This window comes from Osmerus mordax, chromosome 4 (genome assembly GCF_038355195.1).
Source record: "Osmerus mordax isolate fOsmMor3 chromosome 4, fOsmMor3.pri, whole genome shotgun sequence".
Lineage (NCBI taxonomy): Eukaryota > Metazoa > Chordata > Actinopteri > Osmeriformes > Osmeridae > Osmerus > Osmerus mordax.
Genome location: NC_090053.1, coordinates 17,012,252 through 17,033,268, shown reverse-complemented (window position 1 = coordinate 17,033,268; position 21,017 = coordinate 17,012,252). Strand labels below are relative to the sequence as shown.

Below are 21,017 nucleotides of genomic sequence, written 5' to 3'. Positions count from 1 at the left end.
GAAGATACAAGTTTAAACCTGAGGCATAGCTAGAACACAAGTTCCTGAGTTTATATTGTTTATTTTTGTCTCACAGAAAATGAGTAATTCACTGAATCAGTCGGTGAGTCAGTCATGGAGTCTCTGTGTCCTTGCTCACCTCATCGCAGGCTGTGCATCGAGGTTTCAGCAGCTCTGCGTGGTGTCTGCCACAGTGAATCTTGCCTTCTTGATAGAAGTAGATGAGGTCCACCAGAAGCTCGTTACAGGTGGAGCACGCAAAGCATGCTGGGTGCCAGCACAGGCCAGGGCCGGCCCTTGAAGCAAGCACGGCCATCTCTCCTCCATTCACGTTCTCCCCACACTGCGATGGACAGGACAATACTCAGGAACGCAGATTCATTCTGTTCACCACAGCCACAATATGTAACGCCTACTGATTGATTGCATCAATCAGTCTCTACCCAAAAAATGTTTTGCTACATTATTATGAAACTGTGGTTGAACACAATCACTCGAAATGTTTATTGTATGACTTTAGGCCAAACTGTCCTCAGATGTTCCCCAATGTCCTGCCCATTCTCATATGCAACTGCAGACTGTGCTCTGCGAGGCCTTAATCTTGGGAGCGGGTGTCATCTGGTGACCACAGTTCATCCCACTGCAGCTCTGTGACTGGGCCGGGCCTGGGGCTGGGGGGTAGAGATACAGGGCACAGTCCCCTCCATCTGTGTCTATCCCCCTCAGTGTATGTGGCATCTGTCGACTGAGGGAATTATGACTGTGGTGCCTGTGGTCTTACTGTGGTTGATGTGTTCTCTCAATTATTTGTCTGGGTGCCATGTGGGGACACACACACACATACATGAACAGGCCATGAACAGTGACTGTAGTCGCACAGTAAAAAAAACACAAAAAAACGTATGTCACTGGGAGCGGAGTGAGGTGAGGCGAAGCGGGCCTGTGCTGGGGTTGTGTTTTGACAAAACTTAATAGTCACCCCCGGGCTGCTCACAGACCATAGTAAACAGTGAATAAAACACTGTACTGAAGCACAGGGATTAAAAATAAATAATGGAACTGCACTCCAAACAAATCAAAAGGAGCTTCTGGCTGATGTGCATGGCTGCAGATCCAGCATGTGTTTAGTTGATCTGTTACATAGCATGGTTTAATACTGAGCTCCGAACTCCTCGCTCTCCCTATGTGTGGAGGAACGGAACACCACTCATACCATGACAGAAGGAAAGGCCTACAACAAGTGCGCGTGTGAGTGCACGTGCTTGCACGTTGGGCACGTACATGCTGGCAGACGTGTAGAAGAGAGCGAGGCAGCAGTTTCAGCGTGCCTCTCCCCAGAGCCTCCTTCTTCCTCTGGACACTGAACATGTGTAGCTCCTTCTTCTCCTCCTCGCTGAGGGACTGGCAGTAGCGCACCTGGGGAGGAAGACGGAGGAAGCAGGTGAGCGCGGCACCATGTCAGTGTCCTGGCACAGGGGAGAAAAGACACCCGTGACCCCTGCTTGCCCTTGCAAACTCCTCCACCCTCCTCCGAATCCAATTTGTGAGAGGTTCTGTACCACCCCAAACATGGGGCGAAGCCGACTTTTAAACAAACAAGCCTTGTGTTTACAGTGAAATCAAGAGCTGGACCACAAAGGCAGGAAGCCAAGTAGAAGACACGCAGGCCTGGGTAGACCTCTGTGTCTAAGGGTGTCACTGTAGTGACACCCTTAGGAACATAAAGGCTCCTAGAGCACCATCCCTCTACCCCACTGGGCTCACATAAACTGGCACTAAGGCAGGAACCGAGGGAGGTAGAACACACAGGCTCCCAGCAAACATCATAAAGACATCCCTTGAGAAGCATCGTGTCCCAACACAAACTGGAGACCCTAAATCCCTCTGTGACGGTGAGAAAGGCTATCTTGTCGCTGAGAAAGGAGAAGGGAGGGGCGGGGGGAGGAAAGGAGAGGAAAGAGATGCTGCTCCTCAAACAAGATGGAGTCGGGCGAATTGAAAGGGGAGGGTGGGACAACGGGTGGTGGCTCGGCAAAAATGTCTTCAACGAGAGGGCCCATTGGGACTGACTTTATGATACATACACGAACAACACGCACACATACCTCATTGTCGTGCGGAGGCAGTTGGTAGAGGAGCTGCTTGATCCTGTGCTTCTCTCCAGGACTGTTCACGTAGGGAATCTTGTCCTCAGGCAGACAGGAGAAATACAACTGCACCTGGATCAGAGAGGAGAGGGGAGGAGGAGAAGTGTGGAGGGGGGAGCAAAGGAGAGGACGAGAGGCAAAGGAACGGAGAGGTTAGAGAGGCTGAAATGAATCAAATCCCTCTTTATTGCTCCTGTGGGAGTTAAAATGATAGACAACAGCTAGTGTGTTTCTTTCTCCTATGTCAGACTTAAGTACCACAGGTATGTCAACTTAATGTGGACAGTGAAGATAGAAATCGTCGATATTCATTGAGCCTATAATGACTCCGTTAAGTAAACCGCCCGGTCTTTACAGTCTCAGGGAGGGGAGGAGAAGGGAGGGCTTGTCATATGCTTGACACTGGCTGCAGGGACAAAGATGAGTGTCTTTTAGTGTTTCTGTGGCACTTTGACCCTTGGGGAGCTGCAACTGAAGGACGCTTTATGAGGCTGGGGGGTTATTACAGTCAGGAGATAAAGAGGAGAAATAAGCTTCTCTCCTGTGTGTGCGTGTATGTTTTGTGTGTTTGTGTGTGTTTGAGTGAGGGAGGGGGGGGGGCTTCCTGCTGCTGACCGTCTAGAGGGGACAGCAATTTACCTCTCACCTCCCATCCCCCTAAGACCACCCCCCCACACACATTTGGCCTGGCCATAAATTATGCACATTTTCCCCCCTGCTATTAGGCCCTATCCTGCACCCCAGGGCTGGGACCTGGGGATCCTGAGGCTCTTAGCCAAGCTGTGTGTTTCTCCACTGTAATGATCACCCGTAATGTGCGTGCCATTCAGGAGAATAGCAGCAGTAAAGGCATTACAGTTGACCCACGCATTTTCTACACAAAGGGGCCCTGCGTAGATGGGCTCTGGGGCTCTCCTGTTGCTTCGCAAGCTCCCCCATCCTCTCCTCTCTCTCTCTCTCTCTCTCTCTCTCTCTCTCTCTCTCTCTCTCTCTCTCTCTCTCTCTCTCCTCTTTCTCTTTCCTCATCTCTCATTGCTTCCATGTGTGCTGGTCTTAAATGTGGAGTGGAGGAGGAGAGAGCAAAGAGGTGGAGGGAGAAAAGGGATAGAGAGCGAGAGAGAAAGAGGGCCTCCCCAAGTCGATTTGGGAGGTTGCCACATCACGCTCCTTGCGGGCAGACACGCACACACACACAGACAGACACACAAAGCCAGGGCTGTGGATGGGCCTGTAAAAGGCAGTGTCTAGCCTCTCTTGAATCCTGGTTCAGCCAGTCAGGTACTAGGTAGGTTAGGAGGTAGCTATTGGTAGTTAAGGCCTCCTGGTAAAGTCCTGCATTTGTCTAATCACAAGCAGACTTTTCCGTGCTGCAGTTTGTAAATAAAAATACACATCCTGTCTCTAAGTGGCTGCAGGGTGGGACTGCGTTTGTCTCAAACAAAGAGAGTCTGCTCGACAGGAGGCCTCTGCTATGGATATCATTGAAAATGTTTAGGAACAACATATTTCTGGGTCAGTGAAATGGGTTAGCAACGTAGAAGCTCTCTTCAACAAGCAGCTAGAATCGGGTCACTTCTTTTTAGCTACCCGAGCATTCCACACATAAACCAAGGAAACACTCAAGTAACAGTCAAACTTTTCTCAGCAGAAAACAATAAAATAAGGCCAAAACTAAAGTCTTGCACTGTACATGAGTACCCCTAAACATCTAGTTTGATGTCAGGTTAGAACTTGTATCACAGTGTTCTGTAGCTTTTAAAATGGTGACAGAAAGTACACAAGGAAGTAGAAGAGTCTTTAATAATCCCCCGGTTACATTTATACTGCAGGATCATGCACACAACACATGCCGGGACACAGAGCAGAGCGATCATCGTGTTCCAGCTCACCTGTTCCGGTCGGAGGCCGGGGGGGACCCATGCATACTCCTCCAGAGCACAGCCAGAGTCGTCGTCCGACGTGGAGCTGCGCTGGAAGCCAAACGTCAGCTTGCTGACTTTCTGCTCCATCATGTCCCTCTGGCGTGCCACGCCGCCCTGGTGGAAGCCTGCAGAACTCTCCAGGTTCATCTGACTTCAACTTCTACTGGAGGGAGAGAGGAAGGGAGGATGGGAGGAATGGAGAGAAGGTGGGGTAGAGGGAAGGAGGCAGGCAGGGTGGGAGGGAGGAGTGGAGGAATGAAAAGGTCGGAAAAAAGAGGAGAGAATTGTGTTACGGAAAGAGACATGATAAAGAGATATGATACAGACACAGTACATTACCAATACATAAACACATTCCTTGAGTCAAGGCGACATTGCTCTAGCACTAAACCACTGTTTGAGTCACACCATCAAGATGCCCTTCATGTGGGCTGACGTCCATGAGAGGCCATTACTGTGCAACATATAAACAGCTCCTTTATTTATCTGGCTTGGGTTTGTTAATTTGAGGAACATCTTAAGTAGGACTTGTGCCTCAGTCACCGCCATTGTGGTAATGTGTCATCTCCCCATGCCTCCTCATGTGGCTCCCTCCGAGCTCCATTAGAAGATTCCAGAAGTGTTACAAGGTGACTTCCTGACTTGTTTGGTGACAGTAACCAACAGCTAGCCCTGCGTGCAATAAGTACCCGCATTCAACGTCAGGGCCAGGGTTAGGGTGAACTGAGACAGCACATTCCTGTCCTGTAATGTAACTCACCCTGTCTTGAACAAAGACACACCAGGATTAACACCAGACATTGAGCACTCACACTTCAAGGTTCCTGCGTATCTGCATAGCACATGTTGAGGAGGGGAGTACGTGATAGCTCATTGTGCTGCTGTGTCCCATATGAGGCAGACATATGGCTTGTAATGATGGGTTCATCACTGGAGCCCCAGTCCTGTATAAACACTGGCCTAGCCTTAGAGAAACACCCACCCTGTGGATAACGCTGCCATATGGGGAATGTCCACAGGCCCTGCTCGTCCCCCCTTCTCCTCCCTCTCTCTTCTTTCTTCTCCTCTCTTCTCCTAGGGCTGTTTGTTTTTCAACCTGCCAGAGCTGGGGGAAGAGGGGGTCTAGAAGTTCATCCCTTCATCTTTTGGATGGAGGGGGGAGAGGGAGGATGGGGTGGACTGAGCACTGGCAGACAGGTGAAGAAGGGATGGATGGAAGGGAACGACTGACTTGTCTGGACACTGACATGGGGGGATTGAAATAGGGCCGAGAGATCAAAGGCTGGCTGATTCACCCCCAGGTTGACCCACGTGTGTGCCCACACACATAGACACCAACAGAATTACATTTGACACACACGCACAGACCTGTGTGACACACTAGCACACATAAACCACACAGACAGTGTGAAAGTTTATTGCGGACAACGTTACAGCGAGACATGGGAGAGTAGGATGAATACTGTCATGTCGCGGAAATCTCAGATCCAAAAGGTTTTGGGTAAACTTTCGGTCATCGCTTCACATTATTCCACAGATGATTTGTCAAACCGAGGCACGCAGAGCCTTTAAGGACCACCAAACACAACTTAATTTAATTCCAGGTTCCCTTTACCACACTAAAGGTACATTGTCTCTGGACAGTTTATGCCTGGCTGGAAACCCATAAGGGGCAACTATTCACAGACAGAACAAAGGACAGTGCAGTTGTGGTCATTTCTCATCTCACTACAGTTCTGACTGAGAGATCTGAGGAGCCTAGCCAGGAACAGCACAGTCTACTGCCCACCCCACCCTCCCTCACAACTCCAACCCCTCCCTCGTCCCTCCCTCACCCCTCCCACCCCTCCCCCACCCCCAGACCCCCATGGCTGGGCCAGGACATGCAGGGGTGGGAGACAGCTGAGAAAACCGGCCACCCTCCACTGCTGCCTTTGAAGAACACAGGCCTGAGACTAGAGGACTAAAACCAATGCTCTACCCCTGGAATGTCATATATGCATGGATGCTGGAGAGTGTGGTTTACAGACACGCACACACAGACACCGAAACACACACACACGCATAGGACACACTAACAATATCTTCACACACACAAAAGCACCAAATGTGCACGTACCACATACTGTCCATCCACACACACACACACACACACACACACACACACACACACACACACACACACACACACTTACAAGGGCCTACCAGTCCAAGTGTCAGCTGTATGGTCTGACTCTGTTTCTCGTTTAGCATCAGCTCTTTGTGAGATAGCAGGCTGGCATGCCTGGACCCCTGAGGAATGATTAACTGCTCCACACACAGCAGGCAGCTACCGGCTATTCGTACCCACCGCCTGGTCCCAAGGACGGGCTGCACACCCTCACCCTCACCACCATATCTCACTCATGCCAACAACTGGCATGCCGTCCTCAAGGCTGCCCACACCAATCCCCTCGAGACACAAGTATGATGGACGACGCTGTTAGGGGAGGACAGTTGAGCGATTCAGAGCTTTATGGCAGCATTGTGCTGCAAAGTGTCAAGTCAGGCGGTTAGGGTATGACACCTCCCGTCGAAACGCCTCCGATGCCCTCAACAATGGCTCTCTTTGACAAGGGAATCAACTTCGAGGCTTGTTCCATGAAGAGCCTGTTTGCCTCCTCCGGCCTTTTTGTCAGTCTCTCTCCCTTGAAGGTGAGGTCTCTTATCTCTACATTCTCTACGTGGTTTTAAAGCCCTCAAAACTCAGATAGCCTGTCTTCAGACGAGAGGAATAACACTCTCCTTGTTCTATTCATGTCTATTGACTTGCAAATGAGACTAAAATACCCACAAAAAAATGAGGTCTTGTTAAAGAATGGGGTGGATTTCACTTGGGAGGCAGCTAACTATAGTATAGAGTTCAGCCAAAGAGAACAGATGAAACTTTACAGTGCTGCTTCACGCTATATCAGACACACTTACTACAATTGTAGGAAAGATGTTTTTGCGTGTCAGACAAGGCCCTTCAGCCTCTAGAAACTTGGCCTGACTCAATGTGGGATGTCAGACCGGAGATACATCTCTGCCAGAGTTCTATGGAGAGTAGACAGGCAGGATACCTGAGTTGGCAGCAGCGCTGATGTCAGTAATACCTTCCTTCTGAACCGCAGCTGCAAGTTTGCTAATGCAAATGTATGCAAATTATCCCCTCAGATGTTAGCCAGTTCATTTCCTCCAAACTCCAACCGTACAACTTCTTCAATGAGCTGTCCGGCCGTTGAACCATTTCACCACCCTGCCACTAACTGACTACCGTTTCCGCTTCGTAGTTTTGGCCGAACATAAAAAGTGAGCTTCAACAAGGAGCTTGTGGTCTGTAGGGTATCTGCCACCTCCTCCCTCTCATCCTCCCACACAGGCCAGACCCCTGCCGTCCTGAATGTTTAACAGCCCCTCTCTATTGTAAAGGTGCTTGTTAACATGGCTTTGGGAGCTCTGGACTGCAAATCTGACTGATCTGCCCACAGAGGCCCTTCTAGCCTCCAGCCAGGAGGGGCAGGGAGGGGGTCAGGAGGGGGTTGAGACCAAGGAAGAGGAGTCACCACTGGCTTGTATGGAAATTCTATTGACAATGGAGAGGGATAGTATTGATATGAAGAGATGACAGGGACAACAAAAGGATTATTCTATAGATAAAATATTATTAATTTAAAGATTATTCAAAGAAAATGAACAACTTTTACAGTGCGTGGTTGTTACACAGAATGTAAAGACCATTTCACAAACTGCAAACTAACATCCCTTCCTTCTTAGGGAGGTGATATATTGACATTTCAACAAAGAGCTCAATTCCAAGAGTGCTCATTGTCAGATACACTCAGCTAAAAACACGACAGCGAAACAGCCTCAGATGAACACATCCTGGAAGCAGAGAAGGAAAATGAGCCATTTCTGATCCAAATTCATGTCAATGTTCCTGAAGGAAATGAATGATGGACAAGCACACAACTAAACACATGGCCCTCCTTCAGACTGGCTAGGCCCAACATGTTTGACTTGGCTGGGACTCGCCTGGGATGCTGGGTCGGTTCTGCTGGAGGAGGGATAACACGATACTCATTTCAAAGTCTCCAGTTGGGTTTTTTGGACTCTGACTCGTCTGTTTTTCAGACAAACAAGATATTTCTGTTCTCCGAAAATACACAGCAGATGGTTTTTAAATCCAATAAACGTACGTTTTTTTCATGCCAACTCGTCACCTGTTAAAAATTCACAAGGCCCTTGTTGAAAAAACCCATGAGAAAGCCAGTTACAAATCTTTCCGCATTTCAGCCTTCTTTCGTGACGTTTACTAACAAAAGTAAAACTGGATCCTTCTTCAATTTTACAACCTTGTGCGTACCTAAGTGAAGCTTTACAAAATAAACATATGATATCCTTATGCAATACATCCCAGCCAAAGTCAAACCATTGACAGAATTGGACCAGACTCAAAGGAAATGTTACACTCCACTTTAACCAGGAGAACATTAGAAGAGAGGTGGCCCGCCTGTGAGTGTATGGGTCTCACTTGAAGAGAGGGGCACTGGTTCCAGGATTGGGGGACCTCCAGGGTCCTCCCTCCACCCCAGGGGGGGGGGGTGTTATTGGGGATTGAATGGGAGTGAGCGACGTCTCCTTAGCAACCCTCTGAGACAGACCACTTCCTGCCCGCTCCCTAACACACACGTGCTGCTGTCACACACATCCCATCCATCACACACACTGGCACATCCCACTGCAGACCTGTATTCACACCGCCTGAAGAAAAAACGATGATCCCAATTTTCTTCACCCTCCCACCACTCTGTAGAGCAGGGATGCAGTGACCTGAAACATGTCCAGGGTCTTACATTGAGTATGATATGAAACACATAGCAAATCGAATCTAAGTCATGTGAGCATAATGTGAGATATTGCAACTCAACAAAATCAAGAAATACGTCCTCTCTTCTTTGTTATATAGAAGAAAAAAAAAGTATAAAGTCTCTTTGGAACCCCCACCTCAACCTATGAAGCACTGGCGGTTTGGGAGACATTTCAGCCTAGTTTTTACAGCCTCTCAAAGTCTGACTCCCAATCAAATCACATTCCAATGAAAATCAGATTAGATCCACTCCAGTCATGTTCCCTTAGCGGTCTTACCTCAGTATTGGGCAAATCTCCTGGACCCAGACTCTCAAGATCTATCTCAGTCCTCCAGTCCTTCAGTCCTCACTCTGCTCTGTGGTCTGTGCTGCATGTCTCCAGGCTCCAGCCTCTCTCCCTCTCTCACTTCTCCCCTCTTTCTCTGTCTGCCTCTCGTTCTCTCCCTCTTTCTTCGGCAGCTCTAAATCCAGGACAGCAGCCTCACCCTCCCCTGCACGCGGTCTCGTCTTCCAGGGCTGTCAGCGCAGCAACAGCCCATATCAAAGCAAGGACGGCAAAAGCCAGAGGTGTGTCCGTGTGTGTGTGTGCGTGTGTGTGAGGGAATGTTTGAAGGTGTGTGAAGGAGGGCAGCACCAACAACCAGATGTCCGTCCCCCTCTTGCCCCCCCACCCAGCTCCCCTCCACCCCTCTCTGAGCCCACCCCCTAACCCCAAGACTAGCCACTCAAAACGGGCGTCTCCCCCTGGTGACCCTCCCCTCGCACTTCAAACACACTTCAAATGAGAGCCATCAGTGAAGGAGCCCTCAGGAACTCTGCCCAACAAGCACATCAGTGATTCTCACTCTGTGTATCAACTCTTGATAAATGGAAAGCTGATAACAGACTGTGTTTAACTTGCCATCCCAAACTGTAGATAACTTCCACCCGGAGCACAACCCTCATCAGCCCCAGTCCCTGATACTGTCAGCAGCTCTTCAACACTGAGACAGAGTGATCCAGCTCCTTTTTCTAATCCACCGGCCTATTTCCATATGAATGCCAGTAGCCATCACAACACAAGTGAGCCACATCCACGAGGAAGCTCCAATTATCAGCATTGTCTCGAGGGAGATATAAGCTTGGGGGTATAACGTTACAAACACAGAAATCAGCTGCTTTAAAACTCACTTGCCACAATGCAATCTGATCTAAGCCAGCTAAACTCTTGGCGGCCAGCAATACACACAAACGATATTTGTCATTTTTAGGATATGAATACGTTTGTAGGCAGTGATTGTCAGCGCTGTCAGAGATGGCTCTGAGACGAGCCGGCAGACCAGTTGACCTCCCAGTCTCCTTCACCTCCTGAGGAATGTCAGAAGGTGAGGCTTTTCCTGTTGCCTCTGAAAACAAAAACACTTGGTTCTGGGTCAAACCCTGGCCAAGCAGACCTATAATGTCCATCTCAAAACAAAGTTTATCACCCTGAGAGGCCAGTTATGGAAGTAATAATGTTTCTTTCTTCAACATTGACTTATAAAACCCAACCCTTCTCTAGTCAAACCACTGTTATGCTGGTGTGGGTGTGTGTGTGTGTATGTAGACAAAGCCATTGCAGCAGCCAAGGCCATGCAGGCAGGGAGTTCCATTCACAGCTGGTGTCAGGACAGGACACAGTCCTTTGTGCTGGCCCAAAGGACTGCTGTCGCTCCATTAGCAAGTCTTAGAGAGGAGGGAAAACTTTGCATCCTGCCTGCAGGGCATTCAAGAAATACATGACGGAAATGCAGCAAAACAACACAAGAAGGTTTGCAGCTTAAGAAATTCCTGAATGCATAGCTGAAAGTAAAACTATTCAATTGATAGATTTTCTCAATAAGTAGTAGGCTATATAATGGTAAACTATTATCTAATGTCTCCCAGCCTAAAATGTGTTTATTGGGAGAAAGTTGACGAACAAGTTGACTAAGTTCTAAAGGGCAATACGCACGTGTGTATTTTAGAAGACCTGAAGAACTAAAACTCATAGTTTTTAAAACTCACAAAGACTCCCTTACGAAGTAATCAAAAGAGAATATCCCATCTGGTGGTCATAGAACCCCACATTTTGTGTATATATTTATTGTTTTTTGGTCATGTACCAAATTCCATAGAACATGACTGCTAACAGAAAAAGACAGGCCTGCATCTTTTGTATTTAGTCATTTAAGCAGACGCTCTTATCCAGAGCGATCTTCTGCTGGTCCTTCTGACACTGTACAGTTCTATTGTTGGAGTGAGATGTAGTTTCCCAGTTCAAGGTTCACCTCGGATACTTGAGAAATATCAAGTCAGACACGGCCCAACATCCCTGACCTTTAACCTTCGGGAGCACCAGATGACTCATAAATCTGTCCTCCTGGGGCTTTACGGTCTGGTCCCCTGTCATAGCCACAACGACCTAACCACCACCCCACACCTGGTCTGCACCTTCTCAGCGCAGTAAAAACACCCAACGCCACCTCCAGCATGCCCCAACAATGACAGGACACTGTCCTCACTAGCACCAACGCCCCACGGTAAAGAGACATTCTTCTTTGGGTCAAAACTGGCCTCGCCCTTGAGAACGGAGCCGTAAAACTCAAACCAGCCATGATAAAAGCAGAATGTAAAGAACTCTGGTTTTGTGCGGTTTGTTAGCATACTTCTTCACCCCTCGGGGCTAATCTACCTCTGGACATTGTTTGACTGAGATCTTCTCAGCTGTGGTGAATGTAAGTTGATTGCTCTAGCATGGGAGTTGAGGAGGGGCAGGGAGAAGGTCAATCCACGCTGCCCAAACCATCTAACTGTTTACTGTCCTTCACAACCATTGTTGGGAATGGCACCCACTGATGTGTGAGTTACCTTATCATAAAAGTAGGCCTGTCTCAAGGCTTAAATGACTTGCCAATGGGTATTAGCAGGACACAAGCCCAACAAAAGCTTGAGTCATAAAGACCAGTAAAAGCCTATCACTCTACTGTAATAACAATCCTTTTACGCCTCGAAAGAGGGAAGAAAAAGGTCAACTGGTGGAGCAGTCAGTGCATTGATATTGACTTAGCTAGATTGGCAGTGACAAACCCAGGTCAGACTGTGAGCTGGTTAGCTCCATAACCCTCAGATAACCTCTCTTCCAGTTTTCACACTTATACACTGGGGAGATGAGAGCACACTATTCCAGTTTTAATGTATCTGTTGTAATGTCCTGTTTTGAAGATTTGTGGAAAAATACATTGAAACACACTTGACCTTGTTTAAACCAATTTCAGCATCAGACAATGGAAAGGAAAAGATTAGAGAATATTCCGTTTTCAGTTTTGCATACTTATTTGATTACAAACCTTGAATACATTATATGTTGATAAGATCAAAGTAGAACAAAATAATCCCACCAGTACTGCATCACTGCAATTTTTTTATCAAATTCTTCACGCTTTATAACTGGATTATGCTTCATAAGGATATCAAGTTGTATTGTTACAAATATAACCCTGGTTTAGAAGTTGATCACTGTAGAAGGAATACACTATGTCAGACATCATGTCGACGAGTATGCAGCTGGTCTAATTTTATTCTATTCTGTTCTGTTCTTTTCTATTCTGTACCCAGTGTAGTATTCAAAGGCCAATGCATTGCATAATACGTCTACATATACCATCTCTGAGTGCTCTTAGTCTTGGGGCGGTAGACTACATGTTTCTCCACTTTATAGCAGTAACATTACTGTTGAACTGCATCAGCCACAGTGCTGGAATGTCGGATAAGACAAGTCATCGTATTTCACCCTCGATTTGACAGCCTCTCACCCAGTTGTAAAGCTTGGACCTCATTGGGAACAATGGGAAGTGAAGCGCCTCAGTTCCCGGGGCTGTTAAAGGGAGGAAGCCCTTTTATTTGAGGGCACTATAACTTAACAAAGGATGTGGTGGTTTACACACAGCATAGGCCTGGGCTTGAATGGGCCACTCTTACACTCCACACTTACTCTCACTCACAAAAGCACTGCATCAGCAAAGGGCCAGTCCTGTCATGTGTGGTCCCCCTGGCATTACATACTCTGAAGGTAATGAATAGACATGTTAGCTTAAAGGGTAACGTCCGGTTATGACGCTACATTGCTGTGCCTTTCTCCTGAAACTTTGTTTCCTCTTTGGTTTGTAGTTTTTTTCCGTTAAAGCTTTAAAAAGGTGTTGGGCTTTTTTTCACAAACCAATTAGGTATGAGCGTGTCCTGTTTCTCCTCTTCATGTTGAAACAACACTCTTTCTGGGTTCACAAGGTGAATCCAGCTCTCGTTGAATAACCTTTGACCTCTCTCCAGACTTGGAGGTCACCTCGGCTTCATAACGTTTGACACGCAAGCCGCAAACGTTTCAACAGAAACGTTCACACATCTGGGCTGTCCTCTCAAGCTGGCCTCAGAGTTAAACACTATATCCGAGCATGTCAAGAGAACCATTTCCTGTTTCGGTTTTAGCCCCGAGCTAAACTTGAGCTTGTGAGCGGACCGCCTGCTCGAACCAACATGGGTGTGAGCGCTCGGAGCTGTAAGGTCGTCGTAAGAAGAAGAGGCAGTGTAAAAAGAAAAACATCCACGCTCCCACACATGGAAGCGTTTTCCAAACCTGCGAGGCTTCAAAAGGCGACCACCGCATTCAACAATACTTCGAAACAGTTAAGCGCTGCTCAGTCAAGATCCCACTAATCATTAACATTCCAGGAGAAACACTCCGTTACACTCTTTTATAACTGGCTAATTAAACACATGCTCCAGTGCCGCTGCACAGAGGAAACTCTGACTGCTGTAAGTAGGGATGCTTCTCTCTAACCCAGCTTAATTGGACACAATTTAAGTCATTAAGGTGCTAGTAAAAAAACAAAACAAAAAAGCAGAAAGAAGAGAAAAGAGGCTAAATTGCACCCTTCCCTCCATGGGTTCCCCAAGGCTCTGATGTTGACCCTTTCACCCCATCACGTGGCTAGCGGTCACAGGTACCAAGATGAGAGCTCCAAGGGGTCAGGGGTCAGGGGACAGTGACGTCGCCCATCCAGACCTCTTTATTCGATGGTGTTCAGGGTAGGGCTCGGCTGAGGTGTCCAGCTAGATGGTTTAGCGCTGGTTGGCTGAGCAGACCTGTTGTTTGACCGTGGCCATGGGCTGGCTGGGGTCAGCTCCCCCGTCTCCCTGGAGACTGTTGCCCCGGGAGACCAGACTAGAACTGGGAGTCCTATCGTAGACACGGTGAAAGGACCAGGGCCATCACAGTGACGGAAGATGTCCACTGCCTTGGCTTTATGGAAGTTTTACAATGATAGATAGCTTTGGATAAAAGCCTCTGCTAAATTAATCAAATGTGCTGTAGACATACAGAGCGATAGAGAGACATCGGAAGGTCTTGAGACCTTGAGACTTTTCCACACTCCAGTGAACAAATACTCAAACTCATGAACGCTAACGCAACCCAGTGTGTCTGGGAAGGGTCTGGAGCCTGGTGAAGGTCCCCAGAGATGTCAGCGAATCAGACGCAGGCCAGGCCGGGCCCATTAGTGGCCTCCAGGAGCTGCCTCCCCAGCAGCTTTATCCATGTGGTGTATTTGAGGAATGAAAAACAGGACACCAGTTCAGGCCTGTCTTATCACCCCGAAGATTAGGGATGCCATTCCCCCCTGCCCAGGGCTTATTCTTAGAAACCAGGCCTGGGTTGGGCCCTGACCAAGTCCCCTTCTGTCAGCAGCTCTGTGTTATTGTTGGAGCTGCAAATACTGAGGTCACTCAGCTAAATGATTTCAATCCACTTTTATGAGCGGGGAGTGGTTAGGCGTTTGGTTTGCTGTTTGTCAGCCCATGCGGGATTTAAAAAATTAATACAATACAATTCTGGTCATTCTAATGACGTAAACATTTTTATATTTCATTTTGTGAACAGCTGACCAATTTTTATTGATCGTTCTACCATCGTTGAGTCATCTGCTGCCCATGATTGTGTCAGTGTGTGTCGGTGCACAGATACACACAGACTCACATCTGGTGTGTTGCTCCACTGTTTTATTTCGGAGCCCAACCCCTAACAGGAAGACAGTGTGAGCATACCAAACAAAAGCTCCCCTCTTTGAAATCTCCACTCTCTAGGAGCTGTGGGGGAGGTCGTCGTGAGCAAACAAATCAGTCCTTGTCATCTGGCTGGTTCTATTGTGGGCCCAGGGGTTTGCTCTGCAAGGTATGTCCTCAGTTGCCCTCTTCGTCAATATTTACCCACCTGTACGTTAGCTAGCTAACAGCCCGCTCACCGTCCGTCCCTATGTCATCGTGGCTTCCTCCCCCAGCTGACAAGCAGCATCCTCTACATGAGGACAGACATCAACACTCCAGGAGAGCCATGTCAGTCACATCTGCTTTCTTGAGAACACATCTAAACTTGGTGTAATGTCTCATCGAAAACACCTTGATAGACCACACGATGGGATTTGAGTCATGTGGAAGTGTGTTAAAGTGATTTAAAGAGTCGACCTACGCTGCAGAAATAGCTGCTCAGAGAAGTATTCCTTTTCAGTGCTGGACCACGCTAATCTACCCCTGAATGGAGACATAATGATGCCCATGGCACCGTATCAATAGATGACACACTAGCTAGACATGACTTCATGTCAGCAGCCCACGAGGGAGAGGACAACCCCCTGTTTGAAACCAGACAATCTCCTTAGAGGTGGTGTGACTGCTTATGCTGGATTGACTGCAACTCACTAAGGGCGGGATCTCATGATCAAATCTAGAGAGACAGAGAGAGAGAAGGGAAAGACTCAGATGGAAGAAGAACGCTAGAAACCCAGAGAGGGAGAGAGAGCCTTTCCACCACAACTCCACAGGATAGGGAACTATGTCCTCTCTCAAGACATTAATAGAGGCCCTTTACCTTACATTTACATTTAGTCATTTAGCAGACGCTCTTATCCCAAGCGACTTACAGTAAGTACAGGGACATTCCCCCCGAGGCAAGTAGGGTGAAGTGCCTTGCCCAAGGACAAAACGTCATTTGACACAGCCGGGAATCGAACTAGCAACCTTCAGATTACTAGCCCAATTCCCTAACCTTATCCTCTGCCTATCCTTCTGCTCTCCTGCAGAGGGTCTACAGTAAGTAGTAACAGTTCTGTAGTCATTATCAAGCATGTGTGTTCATTTGAAACCCACTTAACAGCAGAAAACGTCCCCCGGAACTAATATGAGTGCTTGTTGTGGAGAGTGGTGGGGTGATAGGTCAAGTGTTGCACTATGGGAGCATCACCACGGTTGGCTCCAAAGGGAGTGTCTGTGCATCGTATTGTCTGGCTTTTTCCTTCGTATGTGCTGGGTTGGAAGATCATGTTAGGGACGTATCCCTTCACCAGATGATAACCATTAAGACAGGGCAGAGCCAGGACAAAGGGTTTCTTTCATCCTGCTAGAAGGGGTTAATTAAGGCCTATTCACCTCAATAGTAGTGGAGAGTCTTTATTCAGTGACTCATTTGATATGAACTTCAATCAGAGTAGTCCCTTTATCTAGAAAAAAAGAGTTAGATTCAAGCCTGTCTATGTGCTGTACTTTATGGGTTTCTCTAAATGGTGACAATGCAACCACTGTGGACCATCTAAGTTGGCAGCCATCCAAAAAAAAAAGAAAAGATTTGTCATACAGTTGTAACAATGAAATACATGTTATACAGAACAGAGGACGCATTGTTCCACCACCACCCAGATTTGAGAAAAACCTTTTTGGACGCCAACCAAACTGTCCCCGGCAAGTAACCTTTTAGGAAGCATATCCCAGGAAATACCTTTGTTGTCTGTATACAAAATATGCTCAGCAGAGTCCATTTTTAAAATCCCTTTGACCTTTTCCATATCATCAATTCTGTCTGACTCGACCTCTCTGACAACAGAGGCCGCAGGAATGAGCCCCATAGGAAGAGGAGGAGGGACAAGTGTTTTGCATTCTTCCAACCAGGGGTCCGGAAAGCTCTAGAAGAATCCCCTGTAGTGGACCAGGGAAATTAGCTGTGCTCTTTAATGACTATCTCGGAGTAATGTGTTTTCTTTGCTTCTCTTCCCGTGACGTTGTGATTACTAGGATCCCTGTAGAGGGAGAGGAGGAGGAGAAGAGGTGAAGAGGAGGAGAAAAAGAGGAGGAGGAGAAAAGAAATAAGAAAATAAAAGGAGGAGAAAATAATGAGGAGAAAGGGGTCAAACCAGACCCAGGTTTGTCAGTCTTGTTTGGTTTACCACCTTTCCAACCATTGGGGCAATGGGTCACATATACAGAGGTGTACTGTGTACACACATACTGCTAGCTCGGCTAGAAGAAAGACCATACATCTTTTTCTCTATGGCCTGTGTTATGGATATTATAGATGATTTATTTCCAAGAGACTAAGCATCATGGTATAAACACATGTAGGACATAATGAAGCATCTATGCGTGTGAATGACTTTCATCATCTTGGTGGTCTGATGGTTCCCCCCACAATTACGCAGTGTGGTAGGCAGAGATCTGGAAGGGCATTAAATCCAGAGTGTGAGCCAAGACTGTTTTTCCCAAGCAGACATCGTCCTGTAACTCCTAATAAACAGAGCTACGTCTGGAAGCGCTAAATCACTAACTAGCTTTAATCCCTTTAGAATAATGCTTAGCATGTGGACTCAATAGGGGCCACCGGCACATCTCTCACTTGTACTCATCAGCATGTTGAAGGTTGAGAAGACGGCTCGTTTTGCATGGGGAAACATGAAGACGATGAATGCTCAGTCCACTTCCTCCCTCTCTAAATGACCACACAGAAACAGAGGTCTAAAAATGACCGACCAAGTACAGCCATTTACCACACGGCCCGAGTGTCCGTGTGCGTGGAGACCACCGGCGTTTAAAACAAGCCACACTGCGTACAGCTCCCTGCCAAGCTACCACTAACAGTTTATAGCTGGTGGGGATCTGCTCTGCAGTTTGTCTATGGCAGCACACTCCTATCCTCCTCTCGCTGCACTCAGGCCATGAAAGATTGGCTTCTTCAGACAGACTGCTCCCTAGAACAAAATGGCCTGTCTGGCTGGCCAGTCTGGGATAAAAAGCCTGCCAGGGTGTTTGGCTCATGAGCGATTTACACGGACACGAAGATGATTCATCCTGCCATGCACAAATAGGTCACTGTGTACATTTCATTGGTTTGGGGTTTTAAATCAACAGGTAAATGTATACACTCTGGCACCCACCAAGACTTACATTCTACTCATTCACACTTGGCTTGGTGTCTACACTGCGTGTGCATGTGTGTTCCAGACGTAAACATGCACTGGCATTTGCACTTGCACACACACATGAACAAACACACAACAAAATGTCCCACTGTGTATGATTGGATTCCTGTCTGTGATACGGTCTGCTCCACTTCTCTCACTGCAAAGACCCACGAATGTGCTGAAACACAAGAGTTCTTATGTCATGGGGGCAGTCAGTCTCTCTGGTAGAAAGACGTATTATAAGATGCCTCCCTTGAGAATAAGCAGACATATCTTTTCAAGCCCTTTCAAACCCTGGAGGATTGAACAATGCCTTACAACATACAGAATTTACTACTGTCTCCTTTACATGATTAAATTAGCACTACTGAGCGCTTCATTGGCCAATAAGAATTTAAAAAAATCCAAGACGATGTCCAAGAGACTTTAAAATGAGTTGGAGCTTTCCTTTTTAGATCCACTTAATGTTAGAGAGAAATAAATATAAATGCTCTTTGGTTCTTCTGTTCGGGAAATCATGAATTCCGAGAGTCCATGAAGTGAGAAATCTTGACATGACTTGACATTTGGAGTCCATCCATAATCATGTATGGGACGCTTGTCCCAAATTCTTGTACATTATAAATAAATTTGTAATAAACGATTTACAACCAAGCAAGACCTCGACCAAAACACTTCATTTCCTAAACATGCCATTTAAGCGAGGTCATCTAAACAACCAAAGGATCACAGCTGGTATGTTTATCAGCCATATTTTTGGTCAAACGGCGAATAAATGTTATAATGGATTAAGATGTCTCTTCACAGAAAACACACAACTCAGATAAACATCAGAGAATGTCCTGAGCTGTGAGCTAAATGTAAAACCAGTGCATGTTGGACACGCAGCACTAATGCTCAGCTTTCCCCTCGTGGTCATCTTGATTGTCTAACTAAAGTAATGTTGTCCTCAGCTGTCATTAGCATTAAAAGGTTTAGGATCTCGCCCGACTTCGAAAACTTTCCTAGGGAAGTGTCAGCTGCTATAACGGGTAAAAACCCTGCTGAAGGGAGTGAGTCTATCTTCCAGCCACTAGGTGACACCGCCACCTAGATTTCTGATCTGAGTTTCCCTCCCCTATTTTTTTCAAGAAACACACACACACACAGTGCCAGAGTGTGTTCACACACTTTCTCCACTGACCAGTTAAACATGCAACACAGAAACACCAATTCTGTCAATGACACAAATTCCTGAAAAGGTGAAAATTGTCTCAGTCCGCAAAAATTCCGTGGCTGACCACATTAACTGAACTGAACCAGACTCCAGGCTGGCCGTGTGTCCAGAGCAAACCAACACATACTCCACAAAGTCCCTTCAAGCATGAGAGGGTTCCGACCGATGTGTGAGAGCCGACTGCTCTTTTTTCACCTCCCCAGCCATCAGGCTTAGTCAGAGGGGACTTTGAGGGGTGGGAGTGGGGGGGGGGGGGGGGGGGGGGGCACAGAGCTGGGGCTCAACCCAGTTCTGTGTTTTTCTTCATCCAGCCCCCCAGCTGTGGCCACAGTGACAGATTTCGAGCCAGGCTGAGTCCATCCTCCTGCTCTCTGACTGAGCCAGGGCCACGCCACAGAACAAGCCTCCAGAGAGCATACAAGCTTAATGGCTTATGTTGATGTTTACTGTCCCCTACTGGGAGCATTATGTGAGAGAGCCTTGTTAAATATAACATGGACTGCTCCCTCGTGCTTTTTATATTTTGTGCAGACTGAGTCAGCCCACCGGGAACATTTCTGAATCTAAAGCGTGTGCCTGTATTCCCAATACAACTAGCTGTTTGGAACTATTATGAGTGAGAGAGCTGAGATGTGAGCTTTTTCTTCACATTGAGCAAGTATTCTACTTTCGGGTTCCATTGGGGCAGTCCAACTCTGACATTTTCCATCAACAGCAACACAGCGAGGGTTACAAATGCTGCAACTGGCTACATTTGTATAAGAACATGCTTTACACATTCCCTCGCGCCCACGGGACCGGTTGTCCGCTCCGCTTGCTCCGAGTTGAGACAGGACGGCGGATCCACAGTGGGCACAGTGCGCCGACCAGTTGTCACCAAAGTGACAGGCGACAGCTGAGTCCATACATCTGGAAACTAGGGGGGCACCGCGATCCCACACACCCCACTTCCAGACCACGTTTCTCCGCATATTCATTTAAACGCGAAATCGAAAGCATTATACCAGATTTTGTAAACGTATTTCACATATGAGCCCAGTTTATTCCACGCGAACTCGAATGAATTCAGTCCTTTGGAAAAGAATTAATTGCATCATGTAAACTATGATGCACAATATAACATTTTTTGATGTCACACAGTGAGGAATACCATAATTTAGTCTGTTCACGGTTGAATACGTGCACCGTTTCCTAGAGATGCAGGGATTTAAATATCCGTTTCATACAAATACCTGTGGGTGTGTGGTGCTTGATTTAAACTGCTTAACGAACAGCAGCTGAAAAGGCATTACTCAAGACGACTCACACTGAATGCGGTAAACAATACAATAATAATCTTACCCAAAATTGTTCAGTTGTGATAAACAAAGTGTCCGGAACCAATATTCCTGAACTTGCAAAAATGATTCACGTTGCGTCTCATTGGCATAGGATGAAAAGTCCAGAAAGTGCCAAGCTATGCCGTTGAAGTGTAGCCTTCCCTGCGGTGAGCAGATAAATTAACCTAAAAATTTGGCAAATACATTGGAAATAGAGGGGACAAAAGAACGACTTTCTGGCGTTCATCT

The 21,017-nt window shown here is 47.1% G+C and overlaps 1 protein-coding gene across 3 annotated transcripts in view; it reads right to left on the bottom strand.

The window, feature by feature from the left end:
• prickle1a (prickle homolog 1a) overlaps positions 1–21,017 on the bottom strand; it is a 24,545-nt gene extending 3,528 nt beyond the window's left edge. The window contains exons 1-5 of one of the 3 annotated variants that reach the window (XM_067234279.1): positions 20,791–21,017; positions 4,037–4,232; positions 2,106–2,219; positions 1,282–1,416; positions 140–343 (exon numbers count right to left, since the gene is read on the bottom strand). In XM_067234279.1, the coding sequence (XP_067090380.1) occupies positions 140–343; positions 1,282–1,416; positions 2,106–2,219; positions 4,037–4,216 (633 nt within the window). In that variant the 5' untranslated portion in view covers positions 4,217–4,232; positions 20,791–21,017. Of the gene's footprint in view, positions 1–139; positions 344–1,281; positions 1,467–2,105; positions 2,220–4,036; positions 4,233–20,790 lie in introns of those variants that run through there. The other 2 variants (XM_067234280.1, XM_067234281.1) reach the window with 2 other exon arrangements.